The sequence below is a fragment of the Arvicanthis niloticus genome, chromosome 3 (assembly GCF_011762505.2).
Source record: "Arvicanthis niloticus isolate mArvNil1 chromosome 3, mArvNil1.pat.X, whole genome shotgun sequence".
Taxonomy (NCBI): Eukaryota; Metazoa; Chordata; class Mammalia; order Rodentia; family Muridae; genus Arvicanthis; species Arvicanthis niloticus.
The window spans coordinates 100,684,452-100,704,921 of NC_047660.1; the positions used below are offsets into that span (position 1 = coordinate 100,684,452).

The 20,470-nt window shown below is 45.8% G+C and overlaps 1 protein-coding gene across 2 annotated transcripts in view; it reads right to left on the reverse strand.

The window, feature by feature from the left end:
* The window catches only part of Rarb (retinoic acid receptor beta), a 337,428-nt gene that overhangs the window by 105,944 nt on the left and 211,014 nt on the right, over positions 1 to 20,470 (reverse strand). For both annotated transcript variants that reach the window (XM_034498164.2, XM_076931593.1), the window contains exon 2: positions 1,475 to 1,623. In XM_034498164.2, coding sequence (XP_034354055.1) covers positions 1,475 to 1,623 — 149 coding nt within the window. The remainder of the gene's footprint in view (positions 1 to 1,474; positions 1,624 to 20,470) is intronic.

Genomic DNA, 20,470 nt, shown 5'->3' on the forward strand with positions numbered 1-20,470 from the left:
ACACCTTCTTCAGATTCCTAAGCTTGAGATAACTGAAAATTGTTTGGAAATCAAGAAGCATGTTTTGATGTTGATTATATGTCATTAAGCACTCACCCTGGGAGAACCAGGGAAGAGAGTAGGGCCTTTGCTCATACTTCCAGGAAATAGAGACATAGTAAGACTGACCACAAGCCAATGGTCCCACAACACATCTATTTCTCGAGATTGCTACTTGGAGCTGTTCCCACCAAGGCTGCTCAGACCTACTGAAGCTAGGCTGAGCTACTGGCATGCTACTCTGGACACCTTGTATGCCCCCTTCTACTCTCTTCTGGAACCCCGCCTTTGAAAAAAATCTGGATGAGCATGGAACAGAATAGAGTCTCCCTAACCAATGTTGACATGTCCAGAAACAGACCTGAGCCAATCCATAGCTGACCAGAGACAAATGAAAGAACAAATGTTCTCAATTTCCAGAGCAAGACCAGGGAAGCTACACTGAGGCCCACAGGACTATGGGCTGATTAAAGGACTGTGGTATAAAGACATGAAGAAATCCAAATGTCAGTGACATTCTATACAACAGTGTCTGACCAACACATATAGAAACTGCTGGTGCTGGTAAGCCCAAAGCCATAGGCCCTGTAAAGTTAGCCTAGCACCGTAACGATATAAACGAATCATGCAGTTTAAATATAAAACCCTAGACCCGAACGGCCAGATAGAGAGAGTTGGACATCAGCTCCGTATCTGGGGAGGGGCTGGATCAAGACACCACAGTTCCTCAGAAACATGTCCATGGATAAGTCACATCTGCCTGTGAGTCACTTTGGGTTTCATCCTTATGATTACATGGCCTCTTACACTCAGTTATGCCTCTTGGACTTGATAATAGTTGTCTAGCTTGATTCAAAGCAGCCATCTCCTCTCTGACACATGTTCAGCCTCCAGTGCTTTGTGGGCAGAGGCTTTAATCCGGCTCTGCTGAATTTACAATGCATCCACAGTAGCAAGTCTGTACAGGCTGAAAATCAAAGCGTAATTCAAAGGCCACAGGGCTGAGGAGGCAGCCAGGAGATAAATCCCAATTTCAACCTTGGCTCGACTGCAAGTTGTTTCAGTGGTCTGTCAGTTATATTTAAAAATAAAATAGAACTACAGAGACACCAGATGGCATGTCCCGAGAGAAACAGCACCGTACTGCTTAGGAGTCCTTCACAAGGGTCTTAACAAGAAAGAACTTGTCCAAGTGTGCACGTGTGTGTGTTGGGGGGGGGGGGGGGTATTAAAGGCCCAGTAATGTTTGGCCTCAGTCACTCATTTACAGAACATTTCTGTACTTTAAACTAAAAAAATGCAAGCAGGTGACGTGAACCCCCAAGCTACAACCCCAGCTGGAGGTGATGCTGTGCCTGTCAAACTTGCTTGTTTCTGGAGGAGGGGAGGTCACTGCATGAGAGAAAATGAGGAAGTGAGGTATGGGGGTACTCACCTTGCACCCCTCACAGGCACTGACACCATAGTGGTAGCCCGATGACTTGTCCTGGCAGACAAAGCAGGGCTTGTATACCCGAGGAGGAGGAAGTGGAGATGGGGGGCTCGGGACGAGCTCCTCAGAGCTGGTACTTTGTGTCTCGATGGCTAAAGTAGAGAAGAGAGGGAGAGAAAACAAGAGAAAGCACATTTTCAGTTTCTTTAGGTTTTCCCCCAATCAATTCCAACATCTGTGCTCCAAGCTCAAGAAAGAACCCTAGCGGGACTAAGCCCACAGAGGTCATTGTCCTTCAGCAGTGGTGACACTGACCAACTCCTGAAAAAACAACCTCACATATATCTAATTCAAAGTTCACAGGCACCATAAGGGCAATGGATACCAAGTTACCCATGAGAAACAGAAATTCAACTCAAGTCTCTCAGGCAGAGCTTGTTTAAGACCAGAAGGGATTAGGCAGAACTGAAGTCAAAGTCAGCCCTGTGCACAGCCCTGTGTCTCTTTCCAGTTTCCACCAGCTAACCCAGGCTTTCTTAAGGGGGCAGGGAGCACACCACATTGTGCACAGTTGGCTTGGCTGCTGTAGCCCCTTCCTCAGCCTCCCCAAGCCCACACTTGCCACCCTTGTATTGGATCTGTCATTTGCCTATGAAAGCCCTCCAACTCTTTACCATACTTTGACCGGACTTTCATGACATTCCCTCAGCAAGGTTCACCTCCCGTGATTTGCTCAGTGGCTGAGTTCTAAATAATCATTTTCAATTCTTATTTTGAACAAGACAAGCTCGCATAGCAATGTGAGACACCATCTCTACAGCTGAGCCTGTAACTGCAGCCATGTAGGGGAGGCCCAGGCTTGATCTCAGGAGCTAGGAACATAGCCAGATCCTGTGCCAGACAGGTAAGCAAATAACTAGACTAACCATTTTCCTCTTCTACCAAGTCCAAGGCCATCAGGTTTGGCTGTTACCCATCTCTCACCTCTCAGAGTGATTGTCATTCTCTCAGAGGTGACTTCTGTAATGAAAGTGTCCTCACTGTGGGAGTGTTGCTCAGTGGTAGAGCTTGTGCTTAGCATGTGTGACAGAATGGGGTCAATCCCCAACACAAAACCAAAGGACAGAAGAAAACTAATAAAAGGCCCCTTCTTATCCCTGGTTGTTGGGTCATATTATTTCATCTTATTCTCTATAAAATTTTAACTGTTGCCAAAATTTAGAAAGTTTTTTTTTGTTTATAACTTTATATTTTACAATTGCCCCCTATGCTTACAGTTTTGTGAGGCCAGGAACCCTAAATGCTGTACTTCTAGCTGTGTGCCAGAACTGGGTCTTCCTACAGAGCAGCTGATCAATAAACACTGGTTGAACTACTTCATGAACTTACCCTCCCCCACTTCTTCTCAAACACTAAGTGCTCTTCTGAGTAGTTACATGATAAAATTTGAAATCAAAAAACACTCTTGTACTCATTTGCTTCCTTAAAAAAGTAATTAGCCCTTTGGAACAGAATCAACTATAATTATAGTATTTTCATAATTCATAGGAATCTTCGAGTGAATTCACTGGGGTAGTGTGAGTCCTAGTATATAAATCCATTATGATCTTTATAGGTTAGATCTGAGGACAGAGATGAAGACATCAATCTTGAGCGTCTACTTCTTCTGGCACAGAGAAGCCCTGGCTCTGGGGATTGTGATCCAGAGGTGCCAAGTGTCCAGCTGACAGGGAGTGACTGGCTCGGGAAGCCACTGAGACTCGCCAAGATCAAGCCCTAATGGAGAAGTCTCAAACTCCTCTGTGTCTCTCCAAAAGCGGACAGAAATCATGGCATCCACAAGAAATGGTACCTGTTGGACTTAATACATTCATCTTTGTAAAATTGTAAGAAAGTTGAGGCATGAGTGAGCAATTAGGTACACTCTTCTCAGTCTCTTCAGTTAGATAGCCCTTGTGGTCTCCAGGCTTCCCTGCAAGGCTTTTTTTTCCATGCACTTAAATGCCTTTGTTTGCTTACTAACGTGGAATTATACTGAGACTGGGGCACTGTTTAGTTTATGACATCATGGCTGCAGTTCCTTGTTAGTATTTTTCCTCCAAAGCATCTCACAGGAATCTTTATGAGGATCTCCACAGATCATTTCAGTGTATTTCCATCCATTTCTTTAGGATAAATTCTCAGAATTTAACTATTAAGTTTAACAGAGATGGTATTTCAAAACACTTTTGTTAGTGTTTAATTCATGCTGATAAACTGACTTCTAGGAAGGCTGCCCCCCCCCCCCCCCGTCCTTTACTCCCAAGCGCATCTTCCAGGTTGGGTTGGTGTGTGTGCGCTTCTGTTTTTACATCAACAGCTCTGCAGGAACATCAATAGGAGCACCCTGTTTTTCACATGAATGAGGCATGAGCTTCGAGTGAACAGCTGGTCTCCGAGAGTAGTAAATAGAGTTCTGTCGGGGCTGGACTCAGTTGTCATAGCCATGCCCTGAATTTCAAAAGTGGGTGATGAGTTTCTATAAATATGCCATTCCAATACCTGTCCTGAAGGGAACCCAGCATTTTATTTTCCCACTGAGGAAACAGAATGGGAAGTGGGCCAATCCCACACAGTGTGAAACACAGAAGAGTAAGGAGAGACCTGTAGATGTACAAAATCCCTAAATGTTTTAACATTTTAGAGGCTGAGAAAAGCCTTCTGTGAATAAGCACCATTTATTACAGTGAATAAACTGAGAAGGCTTTTCTGAAACCCCTGCAGGAGTGGGAATCTCCTCCAAGCAAGCAACAGAGTGCTGGATTTGGAATCTCACCAACCAGCATGGCCACGGGACTGTTCACCACAGCACAGAGGATTCTTACACCCTCATTCTCTGCCCAGTTGCTTGAAGGCAGAAGGACTGCATCATGGGAGGCTAAGTCATGTGCTGTGTGAAGCTCTAGATGTGCAAGGCATTGTGTGGCAGGGCTTTCTTCCCAGCTACGTAGGAGGCTGAGGCAGGAGAGGAAGGTGGTAAGCAGAAGCTGGGCCTGGGCTACAAAATGAGTTCAAAGCCCAATCTAGGAAACTCAATGAGATCCTGCCTCAAAATTAAAAAAAAAAAAAAAATCTGTTCTAATTAAATGGTAGGGTATTTTCCTAACATATATGGGACCATGGGTTGAATCCTTAGTACTAAAAAAAAAATGTGTATTTATGTAGTCTGTGGTTTTATATTTTTTTTTCTATGTGACCCACCGTACTTAAAGTGACAGGAAACCAAAGGGAATAAAATGAAATTTTCAGTAGAACCAGAGTTGACTACAGGCAAACGTTCCAAGACATGCTCTAGAAGGGACACCAGGACATTGCACCAAGATAGAAGAAGAAGAGAAGTTCAGTAAAACTGCTTGGTCTTTAGGAATGTAGCACAAAACCACTGTGGCTGAGTTTGTCAGAGTTCTTCTTCCTACCTGTCTGCTGACTTTCCACAAATAGGTGAGAATCAGTGGGGGACAGAGGTGGCTCCCCTTCCAGGGACAGTCTTTGTATTTAAGGTGGAGTCCCTTTCACTGAACACCTTTGGTGTTTAAGGTGGACACAGATGGCTTAGCCATTGATCTGCTCACCATCACCATGCTTAAATCAATAATCTATTAGTCCCTTTAAATTAGAGCTGGATTCATCAAATGCCCTTGAGAGGCCTCAAACATTTTCTTCCTTATTCCAGGCAAGCACGATCAGGCTACAGAATGATAAAAATTTTGCTGGAAATCTCTGCCAGCTCAGCAGACAATGCATTCTGTATTAGCTCATTCAGCAATTTCAAACAGGGCAAAGAAGCAGTGTGTAGAGTTCCCGTGGGGAAAGAGGCTGGTGCCATTCAATAAAGCAGAGGCACTACGGCCATCCTGGTGGACCGCAGGCTAGGGAGTCAGTCTCGGAGGGACAATTCCTATCTACTGCTCTCATCCTGTTTCCTTCCTGACTGACTCTGTGCCGTCAGGTCACCACCTCTTCAACCTGCAGCATCATCCAATTGCAAATCAGATGGGGAACTGGCTTCTTTGCTAGGACATGGGTAGGGAACGGGAGCCTGGCTGTACAGTTGAGGAATGAGTGGGCCTTCAGTCATATAGAAGCCATGTCAGCAGCAGAGAGGCTGACAGCCCTGCTTGGCAATACATGTACCCCGGGGACTGGGGACTTTTGAGAATTCAGATGGAGCCAAACTTGCACTGAGATTATTTGTATCCCACCACTACTACAGCACTCACAGGCTGGTTCTTGAGGAAAACAGTGACATGTTTGCCTTGCCCTTCTCTCTTTCTCCCTCCTTTCCTTTCCTCCTTCCTTCCTGTGTGTTTTTTGTTTTTGTTGTGAGACAGAATCTCATATGTAGCTCAGGCTAGCCTCAGATTTACCATGCTGCTAAGGCTGGCTCTGAACCCTTAATCCTCCTGTCCCACCCTCCTTCCTTCCCATCAGTGTTCCTCAAAGTATGGCGCACAGCAGGAGCACTTCACAGTTAGGAGAGCTGGCACCGACCTTCAGCTCCTGACTTCTTAGCTAGTCTGTGGTGAAGGGCCATTCTCAACCTCATCTTTCATAAACAGACCAAATGCAATCAAAACCAAAATGAATCTCTACAATAGAGACAGAGAAGAGCAAAGCCCATTCCGAAGCACCAACTAGAAAGTAGCTCTAACAGACAAAAATCAGACAAAAATCATACCCTCAAGTTGGTATAAAAGGGCCAAACCCTGCCTGTCGGTCCTGCTCCTCTCTCCCTGGGACTGGCAGCAGGCTACTGAGGTGCAGGGACCAGCAGAGATCCCACCTGTATACCTAGGCTTCTGGGGAGATCTGTGCCCATTGAGCCGGCACAAAATTACAACCAGTACCACACAGAGGCAGCGCTCACTGCCGTAACCGTAGGGCTTGTTTTGGTCTCAAAGCAAAAAGGAAAAACCTTAAAACAAACCAAACCAAAACATAGCTGCCAGTTAAATGGGTATTACACTCAATGGCTGGGCTCACCTGGGAAAACACAGTATAAATAATGTCCCTTTGTCAACAAACCTGAGTGTGGCTTAAACACAGAGAATGTCTCCAACAATAGCTGCTTGACAATTCCTTTCGTGCTTGGCATTTTTCTAAAGGTTAGATTAAGAAACAGATAACACATTTAAGAGCTCAGTAGACTCTTTGGCCTTTGTGAGAGCTAATTTACAGCCCACTAGCCCCTGTTGACAGATTACAGGATACTATGTTCAGCTTGATTAGAGGCAGACAGGCAGGCAGGCAGGCATCAGGCATCATGAAAGGCCTGCCTCTTTACTAGAACCTTCTGATTAAGACAATATTTTAATGCAGCCTCTGGGCAGCTGATACTTATGTGGAAAAGGAGCTGTAAAGCAAAAGGCATTTCCTGCACAGCCCCTGGGGAATTGGGAGCCTAGCTCTGGGGTATGTGGGTAGGACTCATTGCAGCTAATCAAGGGCAAGAGGCAAGTTGCATTTGGTCAAAACACGCAGTTAGATTTGATTTTTGTTGGCACCAGAGAGCTGATCTGGATCCCCCCCGTCCCCCCGCCCCCTCTACTTTTCTGAGGATTCGCTGCAGGATCGCAAAGTCCACGGCTCAGCTCACATACATAGGGGAGAAAGTCAAAGGAAACGCCAAAGTTCAACTAAAGTACAAGTAATTAGAACCAGATTCGGTTGTTGCATGTGCGCATGCGCGAGCGAGCTTGCAGAGCCTTTTTATTAACTTGTCATTTGCAGGCCTGGGGACCCCTGGATGGGGTGTGTGAAAAACTCTGCACCAACCATGCCCAGAGAGAAGACTCGTGGGCCTCTCAAAGAGAGGTCTGTAAGTGTGCAGTTTTCTCTAGGAGGGCAGGCCCTTCAGTGATGCAGCCCTAAGAGGCTTCCCAGAGAGGCAGAGAGGCAGCAAAGGGAAACCCCACCCCAGCCTTGGCGTCCTGACTCAGTAACCTGTAGGTGACCCCGACACTGTGTGTGTTTGCCCTGGTCAGTGCTGACCCTAGAGAAGCTGAGGAAGGGGTGTGGGACTCTCTCCTACTCTGACCATACATGTAACAGGTGTTGGACATAAGGCGAGGGTTGAAAAGGCTCCATGTTGAAGACTGATTTCTGAGTCGCTACAGAAAGCCTTGCTTTTCATAGTACAGTGCGTGGCCCTCATCTGGATGATTTATTAGGGCACAGAACCCAGCATGCTCCGAGACTGTGGACCATCTGGCAATTCCTGTGCATATTAATATTTAGATACTCTAACATAAAAATTCCATCCACTCTCCTCACCACCTCTCAATTGAGTCCATTTTTTCTGGGTCTAAACTGGCTTGAGAGCTCGACCAGCTTCCCACGTTGGGGTGTTTCAAGCCTGAAGATGTAAGCTCTGTGAAATTAGCTTGTGATAACCCAGGAACTCAATTCTCGCTCATGAATTTGACTGTAGCTATTGTCTACTGGGCAGTACTCTCGCTAACCCATCACCCCTCCCCAAAACCACAGGGAGCGAAGGAGCAGGGGATCTAGCCTGTGCTGAAACAGATTCTTCTCTCTTTAATCCACACAATTAATTTCCCAACACTGACATGATTCAAGCTCTGGACCTCAAAGAGTAAGGCTGTCTGTCATTCAGCTTGTGATTCCACCTGTTTGAGATCACCACCAGTTGAAGACATCACTTGTGGGAATGACTTTTACCATAGTTAATGATGTCATATTTTCACAAGGGACCACAATAACATGACATCTATATTTCATCTCCATCACACTAATCCCACTTCAAGGAACATATATGAAGGGTCCTTTACAAGGTGTTCTATGTGAGGCTGTTTCTTGGGACATCTTAAGTCAGCTTAGTACAGGGTTCAAATAAACCTTCCCTGAAAAGCACGACTTCTGTGTATTAATGATCAGGCTGGAAGTACTGGAGACGAAGCTATATTGAGAGAACACATGCTGAGTGGCCTCAGGAGTCCTGTCAGCATGGGACTGATGGGGCCACAGTACTAAGGTCCCCTAGAAAGGCTATCCCAATGCCGCATGGTTCCGTTCCACATTCTACTTCTAAATTAGGAGTCTCACAGCCTTTAAGATGGTTATTGTACTAACATTGTTTTTGTGTGCTCAAATACCCCAGGTGGAAAGTAGAGTAAGACACAAGTATCATAGCATCCATCATGCACACATGCCTTTATCTGTGCACCGAAGCCCAGGTTGGTGGCAGGCTTACAAAAACGTAACAGGAACGCTAGTATGGTGGCTCATATCTGTCACTGTAGCACTTTGGATGCTGAGGCAGGAGCACTACGAGTTTGAGGCTAGTCTTTGCAACAGCAAGTTCAGGAAAGCTTGGGCTATACAACAAACTCTTGTCTCAAAATAAAATAAAAGTTAAAAGAAGAAAAATGAAAGTAGCGGGCAGACGACTTTCAGGAGGCAACATTGAGAACCTCAAAGTCATACTCTGCTCGGCGCGATGTTCTGAGGAGGCTCTGACATGAACAACTCAAACGAGAATTTAGCCAAAGCTTTCTTCTCAGAAGCAGTGCTTTACTTGGTTCTGTGTTATTTCTTATGGGTATAGGCCATACTTACAGCCTACAGTGACTATGAAGCTGATTTGATTCTCACAGTACAGGTTTTCTTGATGGTGTCAAGCACCTGGATGGGCTTTGTGGTGGAGATGACAGGCTTGGATCCCGGGTTGACTGGACTTCACCCTCCTCTACCACCAACGAACACAATAACTGTGGAGCTTTCTTTACTTCTCTGAGTCCTAGTGGTTCCTTCCTGAAGATTCGGAGATTCCCTAAAACTCTTGTTGGTGAATGGAAAGCAGTATTTGGAACTTGCCTGGCAGCCAGGAAGGGCTCACTGAGTCCTGGGTCCTCATGGACCCTTCCCTTCCTGCAAACAGTTTTCTTCCACCTTCTTATTCTAAGGCAGGGATTCTCAATCAGCACCAAGGTTTTCTGTAGGACACTGCAGTATTCTGGGCTGCTGCTTGAGAGTTGGGGACCAGCACCCTCTGCTATAGAAATAAGGCATAAGTGGGCAGACAACACAGCAAGCCACAGAGGCCACAAGCTAAGACCAGTGACCACAACAGGGTACAGGTCTGCTGGGGGACTGACAACTGCCTTACCCATTCCAGTAGGATATCCACTCGAGTGAGGCAATGTTACTGTCCTGTCCACAGTGGCACTGAAGCTGGGCTTCTCCTTTCCCACCCCCATCGGCTCTCCCAGGCCACTCTGCCTGTCTAATGTCTTCTGTGCTTCTTTCCTATAAACTAACGTTATGTTCCTGTCAGAGCTGTCTTTGATTTCTATACTAAAGGAAAGACTAAAGACAAACCCAGCCAGGGACTCTAGTATCCTTGAGGCAGAGTCATCAGATATGGTATAAGACATCTCATGGGGCCCACTGAAGATCTTTCCCCTAAGCATAAAATGACCAAACCCAAATTACAAAGGGTGTTGAAATGGGAAAGGCTGAGCAAGGTAAAGAGAGTCTTGGTAGAAAGACATTGGAGAGGGATGAGGGAACCACAGAGCCAGTTTTCTTGTAGCTCTGCCAAGTAAGGACAGAGGGCATTGGTAGTCACCTTTGTTCTGATGCCTAGTGTCCACTCTGTGGACTGGGGCATTCATGCTTACTGCATCCTGAAGCGGGTTTCTCATTGGCTACAGGGAGGAGGTGTGAAACACACAGGAACAGCCACTGACTCTTGATTATTGGAGGCCTTCGGCAGAGGCTAAGGTCCATGTGTTAGTATGGCTCTCAGTCACCACAGCAATGACAAGTGCCTTTGGAGTTTTGCCAAATAACTGCACCAAGCAACAGTAAACAGGTTTCATTGAAGCAGGTGGCATGCTAGTCACCCATGAGCTGTTCTAAGATTTCTGCATATGTTAATTCCCAGGGGGAGCCCAGAGAACATTGGCTGTAGGAGCCTTTTAGAAGCAACAATTCAGAGGCCCAAGGTGGAGAGGCAGAACAAGCAACAGAGTCCAGGAAACAGTGTTGGTCATGTCTCTGAATATGACTGGCCTTGGGTTCAAGAGTGCAAGAGCCAGGGATCAGGAGAAGACAGTTATATGCTTTTAAGACTTCCATGAATGTTCAGACAGACAGACAGACAGACAGACAGACAGACTTCCTATTGGCACAATGTACAAATTGGAAAACTAATAAAACAGCAGGAAGACAGGGAGAGGGGGATGACACAGTTTTTCTTTTGGGTTGGGGACCTGATCAGTTATCAGAGGACCTCATGGACAAGCCCCTCACACACCAGGCTGTCCCTTCACACCTGCAGAGCCATAGACGAGCCCCTTACACACCAGGCACCATGTGTCCAAAGTTAACTTGGTGTAGCAAGAAAAGCAAGACTGGACAGCCTGCGGCCTCTGCAGCAACTGCAGTACAAGTGGAAGATCCCATTCAGGAGCTGGATATCCCCATTCCCAACAGGATCTGGCAGGAAGATGAGACACGGGACACGGTGACCATCCTTCTCCTGTCCTGAGGTAACTAGTGTGGAGATCGTTACTGATGGAACCTGGTTCAATACAGCAAACTTAGGTGACATTTTCTTCAAAACCACTCAAGTTTTTACAGAGTGATCAGCTTACCCTACAACCTGGTCACATCTTGTGGCTCCCCTCCTCTCCTAGCAGGGTTGCATTATGAGAGAAAGCTGCCTTCAAGGTGTCTTCATCTTACTTCTTTTTTAGAAAGACCATGAAGGAAAACCTCAAAAATGGTCCAACTGTGGGCTTCCCAAGGCTGAAGGCTTTCTTGAATATCCTGAAAACTGGCCCATCTTTACAGATAGGTGGCTTGTCTGAGGGCTGGGGTTGATAAACCCTGGGGGTTCAGCCCTCCTGGATTCAAAGCCCATGTGTCTTATTACTAGCTGTGTGACTTTGGAGAGGCTCCTTAGCTTCCCAGCCTCACTTTCTACTGCTGTAAAATAATAGCATGGCCCTCACTGAATCGTCGAGAAGATTAAAACGCATATCGTTGTAAAGCACTTGGCATAGGGCCTGAACAGAGCAGAGTGCTGCCACTCAGGCGAGTGACGCCAGGGCAGAGGGTGTCAATGTTCTTCCCCTTTTTAGCTTCCTCCTGGCTGCTGCTGTCCTATCTTGATTGGTTAACCTTCTCCTCCACTTTCCCTTCCCACAACAATTTCCTCTCCTAACAGAACTGAGAGAGTCTTTGGAAGAACATTAAGTGGAACAAGCCATGTTCCCTCGTTTCTCACAGCGTGATCCTGTCTTTCTAAGCCCATGGACATCTGTCCAAAGCTCTGTGATTCCACTCCCTCCTATAGTTCACCCTGGCAGGTCTCCATTTCAGGCTGCCAAGTACCCCTAGTCCATACCTCTAATCCCTGCACTTGGGGTGGGGTGCGAGGCAGGAGGACTGCTGTTAGCATACAGCCACCTCAGGCTAATATGTGGTTCCCTGTCTATAAAAATAATCAATCAAACAGACAAACAAACAAAGTAATAGACTATTTAATTTAGGTGAACAAAGCAGCATGGACAGGCATGACTAGCCAGTGTCACAGCTGTGCCAAACAAGTTATTAAGGAGACTGCCTACACAGACAGACACCTCGAAGATAGCAGACGGCCTGCTAGAGCCAAGCAGGGGAGGATGTGACAGACCCACGCTATGCACACGGGAGCAGCATTAGGCCACACAGCAGCTTTGCTGTCTTGCTCTTGCAAAATGTGGGTGGGCAATTAGGAGATAATCAGGAGAGTATGATGGCTCTAGCCGGCATTCGACTGATCAGGTCTGCCCAGGATGATGATACTCTGCACTGGTAGATGTTAGAGCTATGTTATCACTTCCCTGCCCTGCTTTCTGATGACAAGGGTGCTAGACAGGAAGTACTGTAATTCACACAAGGAAAGTCACAGCCTAGAGGCTCCATGTCTTATAGACAGAAACTGGCTTGCTGTAGGACCCACCTTCTCATAACTCCTTGTGTAAATCTTGCACTGATAAGGCACATCCTGATGGCTGTTTTGGGGGCTCTGTGTAGTTTTATAGGGGTTTGTTTGTTTGTTCATTTGAGACACCATGGAACTCAAGGTGATTCTTTTGTCTCAGCCTTGCAAAAACAGTGATGAAGGCATGACCCACCATGTCCAGCTTGATTTTTAAGTTTTAAAGCAAAGTTGTACGTAATAAATGACACAGAATAAACATCTCGGGACCCGTGGACTTCACAGTTCCTCTCCAAGCAGTTGGCTCTGCTGCCCAGGAAGTGTGCAGCCACCCGCAAAATGTGACTGATAGGTGTAGCCTGGCCACAGCCCAGATTAATCTAATCTGATGACCTGTATAGAAGATAAACCAAACTCCTCCTACTAACAGCACCCCCACATGTGGTAGGAGAAAATTAATGAATTCTCTTACTTCCAGGACACACACACACACACACACACACACACACACAGAGAGAGAGAGAGAGAGAGAGAGAGACAGAGACAGAGACAGAGACAGAGACAGAGACAGACAGAGGCAGAGACAGAACAAGAAGGAGAGAGCATAACAGCCATATATCACTTAGACTGGGATATGTTCTGAAAGCACGGTCACTACAATGTGTTGTAAGGGGCTGGTATTACTTTACAAAGCTCAGCTCGTGGATACACTTTTATTAGTCAGAGGGGTCAACATGCTCACCATAAATACATTTTTGAACTCCTTCCTGCATCTTCTGTCTACTGGATTATTTTTCATGTCCTGTTTCCTGGCCTATAGCCAGACAGAATGTGGGAGTTTTAATACCTTTAATCCATTATATGGACTTTTTAAAGGTCCATAAGGCAAAAATAAAATGCACTTTCACGGTCAAATATGCAATAAACCTGATATGTCCTTTAATATTTCATATCCCACCTTCCATCCTGGCTGTGGCTGTTTCCCGATTTCAGTGTACAGAATGATACGATGTAGGCAAACTTATTGCTAATTTCTCATTTGATTGTGTAGAGAACTCTTGACAATTGATAAACAATGCATTTCTCTGGGCACTCCGAGGAGATTATTGCTCCCCAATATTCTGAAGATTTGAAATCACTATCCACTTGCATATCTACTGCTTCTACCCCAGGATGCAGCAAAGTGACAAACTAGTCCCGCTGGTGTGTGTGTGTGTGTGTGTGTGTGTGTGTTGTTTTGCTTCTTAGAGCCTCACTATGTAGCCAAAGCTGGCCTTGAACTTGCAGCAATCCTCCCACCTGTGCCTCCTGAGTACTGAGAGTATAGGCCTGTGCTACTGCACTGGGCATGGTCAAGTTGATTTTTATTAGGTCATTGTTTTGAAAAGGTGGCAGGATTTCTACAAGCAAGTGTCATATGGACATAAGCCTTGTAATACCGTTTCTTCATTGGACTGACTTCCTAGTTCCCAAACTGCTTATATAACTGCCCAGCAAACCAAGTGAGCTTCCTATGAGTGCTACCTGCCCATCGCCTGTGAATTCTTGCCAGGGATGCAGATGTCTCCTTATGGGGCTGCTGTATTTTTATTTGCTTCCATGGGGGAATGAACTGTCCTCTCCACATTGGACACTGCAACTCACAGTCATCGCAGAGGATCTGAGGTAATGGGCGGTAAGGCTCACTTGATACCCACTAGAGGAGGGCTTAGATCACTGGCCTGTTACCTTGTGTGAAACATCTGTTTCCTATGAGCCAGTTAAGTGTGCACACATCTGTAAATAATAAGCCCATGTGAGCACATAATTTAATGAACTAGGACATAGGGGGAGCTGAAGAGTAGGTAGGGTACAGCAATTAGAACAACTGCCCATTTTGTTAAAGATGTATTGGTGTTTTTTTTGTTTTCTTCTCTTCACTTGGGAGCACTTGCTCTGTGGGTTCTGAGGTTTCCAGCCTTCCCTGCCTGCCCTCCCCACACAATAACTGGGGATATGTCTTATGGCCAGCAGAGTTCCATATGTGCCCTCACACGGTGAAAAGCCCCCTCCATCCTTGCTGCTCCTCAGGACTGTGAGTCAGCCCTGCTTCCTTCCCTCTTGCCCACAAACACTCTATAAGATGAAAGAGCGACAGCGCCTTCCTCCTCAGTCCATTGCTTCCTCTAAGTGGCAGCCCACGATGAGACTCCCAAACACTGTAATCTTGGTGACTGCCTCAGTTTAGCAAAGACCAATCACAACGAAGACACCAAGACAGGAAGTAAACTTGGGTCAACTTTCTCCTAATTTGTCTTTTAGCTTTATTTCTATCTTCCTTCTTCACACTTTCTAGAGATGGGTGAAAGAGGAGAAGGTGGAAAATGGTACTGTCTTAAAGAACAGGAAGAACCATTAGAAAATCTATGCTGCCACTTATGGGTGTTCCGCAAGCCAGATGAAACCACCTCTGTTTTTTGAACATTAGCAGATACCCATAAGGGCTTGTTGTGGCAGCCAGCAGGAACTGCACCAGCTTTGCAGCCGCCTTGACGTCACTTCTGTTTTGAGTAACCAGCAATATCCAAACAACCAAAAAGCAGAGACCACCTGAGGTTCTGCAATTCAAACTCATTTCCACTGAACTACACCCAGCATAGTTCTGAGCAGCTATCATGCGCCATATCCTGAGGTACAAACAGCGGTGTATTCAGGAGAAAACACCTATAGAAGAGAGTGCCTGGAACTTTGCACAAATAGGGGCTTCCATAGAGTACAGCTCACTCCCTGCTTCCTTGAAGTTTGTTGAGAAGTCCAAACTGATAGTTGAAGTAGTTTGAAGAAGTTGGCATAGTGTGTCCACTGCAAACCCAGGACAGGTATGAACACATTGTTTGATCCCATGAACAAGTGTCAGAGGAATCTGGAGGGGAAGCCACTAGGTCCTCTGCATTGTTAGGGAGAAGCCTTTGCCAGGCTCAGAGAATAGTTTCTCTCAGAGGGAAAAGCAATTCAACATTTGACTGAGCTTCCAGCCCTGCAACTCTGTTTACATTCTCCTGTGGTCTGTTTGCCATCTACTTAAAAAGATAATTAGAGCTTGCTAATAGCGGGAGAGAGAGAAGCACAGACTGAAGCGGGGCTGAAGGGCAAAGGGAGGCAAACAGAAAAAATAAGGGCTGAGGCAGACAGAGCTGTGCGGCCTCACTAGGCCACATGGCTATTGAAAGTTAAATTAATTCTGATAAAACATCATCTATGTGTGACTCTCGTCTATTGCATCCAGACAACGTATATTCTCATATATTTTTTTTTTATCATATGGAATATCCTACTGAAGAGCATAGGTATGAGATGTATAAAAGACAGTGGATCTAAACATCTCCATGGCTCCATGGCGTACAGTTAACTGAGTGCTCAGAGCGGACCAAGAACAATAGCAGGCCTTATAAGACAGAGACAGTGTCTGACCTCAGAGATCTCCTAGTGCAGAAACACGCATGCACCCATGTATGCACACGTAGATGCACACACTTAGTCACATGCAAACACATATGCTCAAGGGCACACACCTGTGCATACAAAAGGAAGCAAACAGACACAGGAAACACCTGAGAGGAGAGGTGGCAGTAGCCTCTGGTTGTTCACTGAAAATACTTGCAACTTTTCTGCCCTTCATTTTTCACAATAAGACCCCAGGAACATGGTTTGTTTAATGAGAAGTGCATGCTGTGCCTGTTGGTTTTTTGTCAACTTGACACAAACTAGAGTCACCAGGGAAGAAGGAACCCCAATTGAGGAATTGCCTCTATTTTAATTGGCCTGTGGGCAGGTCTGTGGAACATTTCCCCAATTAATGATTGATGTGAAAGGGCCCAGCCCACTGTGGGCAGTGTCATCTCTAGGCACATGGGCGTGGCCTGTATAAGTAGCAGAACAGGCCAGTATTCTATGGTTTCTGCCTCTGCTCCTGCTTGGCTTCCTGCCCTGATTTCCATCCATGGTAGGTGGTGCTCAGAACAATGTGTAAGCCAAATAAACCCTTTCCACTCCAACTTGCTTTCAGTCAGTGTTTACCGCAGCAGCAGAGACACAAACTAGGATGGACACATGTCCCATAGCCTCTTCCCTGAGTCTTTGATTGAGACTTTGACCTTGAGCTTGTATAGCAAACACCACAGATCAGTTTCCCAGATGAAGTGGCGAGGCAGCTCGGAGCTCAAACTCCCAGAACACAGATGGAGGAGTATGCCCCCGAGGCTGCGGTGACACATGGGCCATGAGGCCATCCACTATCACATAGGAAACACCCACATCTGGGGCTACCACGTGACCTCCAACAGAGTGTGCTTGAAGTGTATCTGAAGTCACTGAATTGAGAACAGTATCTGAACAGCCAATAAAAATCATTATGACAATTGTAATTTTGACAAAAAAAAAAATGATGGTTAACTAAGTTTGCGATCCTCTACACTCCACAGGCACTTCAAGACGGTGGCACATATCAAAGGCCATTCAGTTTCGCTGTCACACGAAGATTTCTTCCACTTCCTCTTCCCTCTCTCATCTACTCCACTCTCCCTCCTTTCCCATCGCCTCCCTTGCCTTCCTTTCCTCTCCTCCCTCTGCTCTCTTGCCCTTTTTTTTCTTTTTAGAAGTGGAAGACGCTGCTTAAGGCAGCATCTCACACGAGTCACTCATACACTTACAGACTAGAGTGGCGTGAACAGCTGCATCTCCCACTGCTTAGTCCTCAAGAACTTCAGTGACTGCCGCCCAGCCTCAGGAGCCTTGGCAGTGACTGGGAGCATTGCCCACCATCAACAGGATGCAAGAACAAAGAGGCTAAACTGGAGCGGTTCCTCACAGTTCTGGCAGCTTCCTTCATGGTCTAGGAGGCCATCGTTTATGTTAGAGAAAATAATGTAATTGGAGGAAATCATCTGAGGAGCCACACTTCTGTGGTGTTCCAGGCTTCCCACCTCGTCCCTAACACTCCTGGGGGCCTTTCTTGACATTATTAAGACATAAAACATTTTGAGGGAACTGTCCACTCAGTAGACAGAGATGACAGTCTGATGGCAGAGGCTAAAGACCGGCACAGCGAAAGCTGTGTGGAAGAACGGATCAGCTTGATGGGATTGTCACCCAGGTGCACAGTTTGCTGTGTGACTTCAGTCATACCACTTGCCTACTCTGAACTTCCGAGTTTCTCATCTATAAAATGTAGATAGCAATATAGTCTGTGGAGGATTAACTGAATCTACATACAGTCAGCAATACGGAATTCTGTTAAATATATAAGGAGCCAAAAGGAAAACTCACTGAAAGTTATGGATTGTACGTCAGGATGCAGTACTTCCTTCCTGCTCTGCAGCACACATACTGCAATGTTGTGCAGACTAAATATCACTGGACATTCTTGCTACCCATCACTGAGGGGCAGATTTACTGACTCTGGTCCATCCCTGTTACTAGTTAGTCACCAGAAGAGTGTAGGAAACCCAAGGCCCCTCTGAGTCTTTAAGAGACACTTCAGCTTGCCCTCCTTGGAAGGCTGGCTGTCGTGAGAAGCCTCCCTATCACAGCCTCTGTCTGTTCTTCCAAGCAACAGCTCCAGCCTAGCTCTCTACCAGTAGTTAACATGCACACAAGCCCTTGGAGGGAGCTTTCCTGATTCTGGATGCTGTTCCCAGCTGATCCCACATTGAGTTTAGTGGAAGGACTGACCAGCTAAGTTCATCCACAGGATGGTTTGATAACAACGTGTTGGGACATTTAGTTTTAGGATGGTGTGTTACACAGCAGTAAGTCACAGAAGCAACGATAAAGAGTGAGACATTTCCAAGAGTCTAAGTAAACTCAACTCCATCCCCAAGGGACACAATTACTCTCTAGATGCTCCAGAAATATCAAAGGAGTGAGGCTGGAAGATATTCATTACTTCATCATTCAGGGTAGACTTCGTCTTCTTTTTTCAAGTATAATCATGGGTCTCTACTGTGATCAGAATGGATAAGCCACTTTCCCTCAGCTGTGGGTCTCAGGGACTCCACCATCAACCTTAGGTTCAAAGTCCCAGGGACATGCTTATGTAATAAGATGTGTGTCACAGACACACCCGAGTTTCTTCTAAGTTTGGAGGGAGCAGAGACAGTGGCTAAAGGTTCTTGATATCCTCAGAGATCATATCAAGGCACCTAACACATGACAGACACCCAAGAGCCGAACGGAACTTGCAGCATCTAACACATGCAGAAAGGATGCAGGTACCGCCGTGGCTAAGGGGACCATGTTAACTTTACAAGGGACAAGGCTTACTTGTCACTGTCAGTAATGTGTGCAAATCGGGAATTCTGGCAAATGGCTGCCCCTGAATCAGGACCAGAGAGCTGTTCAAGCAGGAAGGACTGTCATCTAGGTGAGGAGCGACAGACAGTGGTGAAGCAGCAATAAAGTAAAAATGAGTCATAAAAGCTGTTCACCAGTATGCACTTGCCAGAGGCAGCACACCAAACTCAGTGAAGAAAACACAACCAGAGACGTCTGCACGTTCCCAAGAACAGGATGTTATTTTACACGCTTGCCCGTTCTTCCACAGATCCTGCATAGCGGACATTATTGTCTCCGTTTTCGTAGCTGCAGAAATCGACCCCACATCAAATCAACTTTTTTCCGACCTCTCAGAGCATCGGACAGATGTGACGAACAGAGATGGAGAGATGTAAGGAAGGATGTGCCTGGAAGCCAGGAGTCAGCCCTGAAGTGCAGGGGGGAAGAGTTCTCACAGCCTCTGCCTGATGAGGAAAATCCTACCACTCACAGGCTCACATGCAGATCAGCACAGCCTCCGAGCAGAGGAGAGACCCCAGCTCCTCTGCAAGCTCCTACTTGCCAATCCAGACTTCTTCCCATCTCCAGTTCCTATTGTTTCCTCTGATAAGCAGGGCCCCAGTGAACAATTAAAGCTTTCAATAAATAATCTCTAAGCACATTCATTTGATTGACTGTTATTTGATACAGCCGTTAGTTTCAATGGGGCAGTTAATATTGACCACATAAAGTACTCCAGACAAACATGAAACAGCTCCAGAACTCCATGCATTATTACCCTTTATCTGCCAGTCATCTGGGCTACTTGTAATGGTCATGGAATTTAAAAATCAATAATAACAATTAGTGTTCTGTACACCAAAACAGATGAATCATGTGAAATGGGTTTTCATATAAAAATCAAAGGGGAAACAAGCCTGGAACACAGAGAAGGCTCTTTGAATTCCCAGTGCCTCCTTGGCAAGGTACCTTCATTGGAGCCTTCCGGTCAGGTAGCTAGACTCAAAGGACAGTGTTCACTGACAAATGTGGCTACTGCTCAGGAACAGAATCTCAAAGCACAAGATGAACATGATCAAAGGAGCACTAACAAACACTAAAATTAATGGAACTGGTAATTGTCTTCCTCAGAGATGTGTAGCTAGCTACCTTTCCGTTTGTAGGCATGGACGGCGATTCTTTTGCTGAGAAATGGCAACATCAGTATTTCAGCTTCCTGCACCGCCACTGCAATGTCTAGATAATTAAAATTCAAAGCAACGGGGAAACGTCTCATCTCTAAGCTGTAACCAGCATACTACACGAAGCCATCCATTCCAAAGACTTGTTTTTCATCAATTATTTGTTACTTATCTGATGTAAGTATAAGAAGGACTAATTAAAATGTATGCCTTTTTATATAGCTTCTTGTCATTAAAGCCAATGAAAGGATTCTGAGGACCATAATAAAATAATTACATGTGCCTTTAAGAATTCCCTTCAGAGCACATGGTGGTACTGAGCAAAATGAAAACATCGGGAACTATATTTTGAAGCCTCCACTTCCATTTTAGCTAATTATCCCCACAAGCTTTGCAATAGATCAGACCCTAAAAAAATTATTTGAAGCTGAAAAGACCTTCAAACCGTCATCAGCCTTTTCATAATTATGGACTTTGATGACATAACAAAGGCCGTAGCTGTGGCAACCTTTAATA